This window comes from Equus quagga, unplaced genomic scaffold, assembly GCF_021613505.1.
Source record: "Equus quagga isolate Etosha38 unplaced genomic scaffold, UCLA_HA_Equagga_1.0 73442_RagTag, whole genome shotgun sequence".
Classification (NCBI taxonomy): Eukaryota; Metazoa; Chordata; class Mammalia; order Perissodactyla; family Equidae; genus Equus; species Equus quagga.
The window spans coordinates 5,924,973-5,930,972 of record NW_025802777.1 but is presented as its reverse complement, the minus strand read 5'-3'; the positions used below and the strand labels follow the sequence as shown (position 1 = coordinate 5,930,972).

At 42.1% G+C, this 6,000-nt stretch overlaps 1 protein-coding gene across 1 annotated transcript in view; it reads right to left on the bottom strand.

The window, feature by feature from the left end:
- Positions 1–4,444: 4,444 nt before the first annotated feature.
- LOC124234383 (G protein-activated inward rectifier potassium channel 2) overlaps positions 4,445–6,000 on the bottom strand; it is an 85,463-nt gene continuing 83,907 nt past the window's right edge. The window contains exon 3 of the mRNA XM_046651746.1: positions 4,445–4,770. Coding sequence (XP_046507702.1) covers positions 4,445–4,770 — 326 coding nt within the window. The remainder of the gene's footprint in view (positions 4,771–6,000) is intronic.

Below are 6,000 nucleotides of genomic sequence, written 5' to 3'. Positions count from 1 at the left end.
GGTTCTCATGGTGGATTAGAGTTAAATGAGAAAAGTTGTGCAAGTGCTCTGAATGCTCCACAATACCACACAATGTAGGATATAATGTTGTTTTGTTATTATTGTAATACTGTGCTTTGTCAAGACTCGGAGTAGGCTGATAGAGTTTTGACTTCTAGATGACACTCTGCACCAGAATCTCTCCAAGATATTAAGGTCAGAAATATTAGGAAGAGAGCTGTTTTACTCCATTTTAAGTTAAAGGATAACATTTTCTTAAATACAGGTTGGCCGTAAAGTCTAGAAACAAGATAATACTATTTTGCTATACTGTAATGCAATGTCAATGAATCATCTATTATGCATATGTTGCCTATGTTTTTCAATTTTGTAGTCATCCATTGAAAGGAAATCATAGAAGATAATCTTTACCACATACCCATGGGACAATTAATTTTCAACCATATTTTTGATTCTTCTGAATCTCATAGAGTGTCATCCAAGTCAAAGAAAGAACGACTTAAAACTGGTCAGACTATTGGCAAGCTGTCTTGGAAATGAGTATGATTATTTTAATTTTTTAAAATCTTGAATTACTCAGCTAATCAAATGATTTCACATGCTTCTGGTGAGTTCAAGTAGCATTTTTATGGTCTGTTACTCTGTCCATCAGCTCCCAACTTGATAAACAGTTTCTGAACATTCCAAAGATATTGACTTAAATTTAAATAAAAAAGCAAGGGGAAAAAGTAATAAAATGTAGGGAGGGAAGACATAAGAATGCTGCTCTGGACACTTCAAAATTTAGACTTTTAAAGGAAGCCATAAATAGTTTTTTAATTAGAGTGCAATGAAAAATAGACATTTCAGAGCCCTAGTTTGGTTAAACCTGCAAGAGAAAATTGTGCTTAAGAAATAGGTTGACATTTTTGGAGACAGTAGCTGGATTTCTGTTAGGGAACATAAGATACTGACTGAATCAATGGATCTGCAACTGGAGAACCGGGGAAACAGCGAGAGAGGGACAGAGGGAGGAAGGCAGTGGGGGAAGAGAGAGTTCCTTCTCCTGGATACAGAGTGGCTATATGTTGGACCAATCTGGCTGGAATGCCATGTTTTGAAGGAATGAAAAAGCAATGACTGGACATTACAGTGATTGCAAATGTGTTAATCCAAAAGAGTATAGTTCACCCAGGGGACAGCCAAAAAGGTAGACAATTTTATTAGTTACATAAAGTTGACATATAAATGAATAGGTGCTCTTCCAGTTGGAAAGCATGTTGGAGTGGGTGGAAGTGAGAATCTGAGGGTCTCAGCAGCCCTTGGGAAGGTCAAGCTTCCAGCTGAATCTGCCTTTTTCTCCAGATTGGGGTCAACTGTGGCAAACTGCAACCCTTTAGTTTGAAGTTCTTTTCTGGCTAATGGGTCCCACCATATTTTTATGGAAAAGGGACTCAAATACACCAACCAAACAGACCAAAATGTCAAGTTGAGAGTGATCCTAATTTGTTATGGGTATTCTTGCATTAAAATAGGCTTATTTATTTTCACAGCACTTAATTTGATAACAAAGTGACTGAGTGAATGAGGACTGGATATTGTGGGATAGAATGGGTAGAAATTGTGGGGTCATCTTTGTTCAACTGTCCTAATGAAAAACACTGTTCAATACTTGCTGCTTAGAAAATTCAGTCTTCATAAGCTTCTTTCAGTTCCAAGTTTTAACAGTTGACACAAAATACACTGTTAAACTGTGTTATCAATACTTGTAGAAAAATAGACATGTTTGAGAGGGACATTCTAGTAAAAGGTTTTTCGGGAGCATCCTTGTTTAAAGATTCAGAGGCTCACGTTACAAAAACAAGATTTGGTTCATATTCTGTCTCCAACTACATTGACACTAAAGACAGCAAGAAATAGGGAGAGACTTCATGGCCACGTGCCCTGTCACAGATACAGAACTAACGGGTGTGTGACCAAGGGGTTGTCAAAGCTCTTCGTTCAGTTGTGCTAAAGGGCCCTAAGTTGCTCTTCCAACCAGACAACAAGGTGTGTGTTGTCCTTTAAGCCTTAGTAATGAATTAAAAAAGGCCCACTGAGTCTTCAAGAGCTAAATTAGCAGACTTTTGCAGCCCCTGCTTGATCGTGCTTTGTGCTACCATGCCTTGCCCTGAAACTCTGGTGATGCTGCAGGGTTAGTGCCCCCCAAGCGAAGAGTGCCCTTCATAAGGCTACAGCAAGGTAAGGCCACGGTACCTCCCCAAAGCCTGGCAGGAAGGGGATGGGGGCTGTCTCCTCCTCCTTGACTACAACCTCTTCTTTAGATTGTGTGGAATGAATAAATGATTCAACAGATATTCAATGCAAAAAGTGAAATGTTGGCAAACAGGAAAGGCTATGGCCAACAGTTTGTTTTCCATAAAGCTTGTTCCGTGAAGCAGTTGTCCTGATACAAGGTGTCAGAAGTGGGAGAAGAGAGACCTCCACGTTAAACTGAGGATCCGCTTTCCTTATCACTGGGACATGCTTTTTAGTAGTCAAGGTCCCCAAACTACAGCAAGGCCTATGTGACCCAGTCAGGGAAGGCAAGGGCACAGGGAGGAACAGCTAGTTTGAGTTCTGCGGCCTTTGTGGTGCAAAGCCTCAAACTGAGCACAGCTGTAGGAGCTGAAAATGAACTTGGATCTGGTCAGTGAGTATTTATGATAGACGACCGTGTTAGGAAACAAACAGCTTATAAATGTGAAATTAATGTGAAAGATCTGTTACAGTGCAAAATCTCCACCTGCCCTTGAGGTTTTGTCTAAGATTCTCTTTCTTTTCTTATTTTTTCATTTGAATTTTTTTTCATATTGGAATTTAGATTTTCAGTACAAAAATACTCTCTCCCTCTTTCCTTCCTCTCTCCCTCCTTCCTTCCTTTCCTCCTTCCTTCCTTCTTTCCTTCCTTCTTTTTTTCTATGTTTATCTTTGCAGATTGAAATGAATTAAGGCTGCAGTTTTTTGTTTTCTTTTGATTGGGAGACATTTTGGATTTGATTTCTAACTTGTAGCACACTCTAGAGAAATTTCTTAGGCAGTCACAAGATTGTTGGTCTGGTCTTTGAATATTGAACTCCAGCCATTTCGTAATAAGAATAATAATAAATACCTATGCAGGAAATGCTGATGGATAGGCCCCCAGGGACAGGAAGAGTGCCAGATGGAGTCAAAGTGTGTGAGGTCCATGATTACAATATGAGTTGCCCACTACCTGCCTTCAGGAATCTCATGGATTTAGACCCAAACCTTCTTCTGCTAACTTACTATGTCTCATTTATTTTTCACAGTCTGTAGTTTCTCATGATTACAGAATGGAACAGCTGGAGAATCAATGGTTTTGCAGAAGAAAAGTTTCTCAAACTATTGTACTACAAAGGGTGAGAGCTCATGTGAAAAATATAAACACATTGGTGACATGCCAGAGAATGTCCTCCTCCTAGAATTCTCCCCCAGGCTAGTCAGTGAGGCCCTTGTTATCTTAAAAAAGAGACCTTGGTTTTGTAAACATTTCACAGTATATCAGTGTACTGATGGTGGGTTTTGCCATCTACTGGACCTCCCGACTTCCCCCAGACCTATGGCTTGTTAGATTCAACGAAAGGATCAGCAAGGGAACAGTGAGGTACTGGAACGGATTCCTGTCTGGGACTTGGAACAAAGGCCATGCACTAAAGGGCCAGAGGTCAATGGGACCAACAAAATTTGGAAAAGACATAAGAACAGAAATGCCTACTGTACTTTGGGAATCTTTTTTTTTTTTTGCATCATATTTCTAAAGTTATGTATCTAAACCTACATTAATTATACATCTATGTACATTATTTAGAAGTTCTGTTCTACAGTACTTTTGTACATGCTGGGTTTTATTACTAACTGCAAAAGAAAATAATTACATAAGGCATATATATGTACAGGCTTTGTCTTCACCTCACCTGGGTCTTATAACAGCAATGCCCGCATGGGACAAGCACCTCGCCCTGTTGATGAAATTTAGAGGGATCTACAAAATTGAGGGCTGTGTTCTACGTCTCACGGCATGAATGAATAGGCACTGGAGACCCTACTGATCATTTCCCAGGTAAAATCTTTGACGCACTCTTTTGAGTGATCTGGTATTGGACAAGACATGCAGGTAAGTGGGTTAAATCTCTAGGAGTTGGATGTATGGTTTTTAGGGAGGAGAGCAGGCTTGGGCCACCGATGAGGGCACATTGCACCTTGACCAAATCCGTGTCTACCTTGTCAATCTGAGTGACTGAGAGAGGGCAGGTAGATATTTTACACCTTGAAGATTTGCTTTCCGGTAATGCCAAAATTAAATAGAAATCAAGAAAGAACAAAGGAAGAGAGACAGAAAAGAAAGAATGAGAGACAAGGAAAGGTTGTGTCGGGGGAGGGGAGAAGGAGTTGTCCAGCTCGGGGACTAAACTTTGGATTCGTTCTCTAGCTTTGCCACATCACCATTCCTTTCTGTCTGTTCCTCCAGGTTTTTCTCTTCCTCTTCGGTCTCCAGTTCTGCATGTTGGTTGAGTTTGCTGGATACAGACCAACTCAGGGGCAGCTCTGCCCTGCTGGCCAGCTCAGCCAGCTCTTTGGCACTGAGAGACGGAGTGCTGGTCTCATAGGTCTCATGGAAGCTGTTGTAGTCGACTTCGTAGAACCCGTCCTCCAGTGTCAGGACGGGCGTGAACCGGTAACCCCACAGGATCTCACTGGTGACGTAGGAGCTCCGAGCTTGGCATGTCATCCCTGCAGAGAGGAGAACGGAGGCTTTAGCACATGCGAGTGTGAGCTTTCCATCGCCGAGGGGACTCAGTGAGCCGGGCAGGGCTGCTGCATGCGGCTCTTCAGTCTGTGACCTGCGTAGGGTGCCACGACCGAGCAGGCGTCCTTCATGCTGTAGACCTACACTAACATGCACAAGAGCGTGTGCTGGAGGTTCCAGGTCTCCCAGTGGAGTCCCGGGGAGCACTGTGAGAGTTCTGGCTTGCATCAAGCCACGCTCGCCTGCAAGTTCACACACACCTACAGGAAAGCAGTTGTGCACATGCACACAGGTACACACTCATATGGTTGTACCTCGTCCACTCTTTGCTCTGGGAGAACCCTGAGGCTGTGACTCTAGCCTCCCATTGCTTTCAGAGTCTTTGCCTGACCCTTTCAGGGACTTGAGCTCTACTGCCATAGACTTAGAATGAAGTTTGGCTTGTGGAACTACCTGTAGGATGCCTTTAAACAGGAGGCTATGGATTAGCGTTACCCTCCCACCACCCCACCATGCAGCCCACGACTGTGGCTCCCAAATGAGGTTGGAAGGGCTGCCTGCCTGAGTTTGCACTTTCCCCAGGCCCAGTGGGGATAGTTGTTCAGAATGTGCAATAATATAATCCTTTAAAGGCTTTCCCCCCTCTTCTTAAAGATAAGAAGCTTTTTCCTAATTTGCACAAAAATCCCGTATGAACTACTGGCAGCCCAGGAGTCAGGAGTAGCTTTCTTTTAAATGTGGAATGACAGAATGAGGGAAACTCCACCAATCTCCTTAGAAAAGAAAACTAGGCAGAAGGCTTGGTATAAAAAATGAGGAGTGTTATTGGTGCATTTTTTCCTGAGATCAGAGTTCTCTTATGAAACTTCTCAGGACACAGAAGCATTTGTTCAGTCATTCTTTCAGGGCTGTCTTCTCCACTAGCTGGGTTGGCCTGGTGTCTAGACCTACAGTTTTTTTAGGGGCCCATGAAAATTTTAATTTCTTTTAAAACCAGAAGAAAAAAATGAACTTTTAGGTAGAAGAAAATGTTCATATATTCGTGTTTATACTAGTACAGTTGTAAAATATAATTTTTAATTTTTTTAGATGGAGTAAACGGCCCACAAAGGTAAAACTACCTAGGACTCAAGAAAGTCATACTGTGGCCCTATGGTCATCCATCCAGGAAAGCAGCCAGCCAATCATTTAGTATGTTATCTGTTAGGACAGCC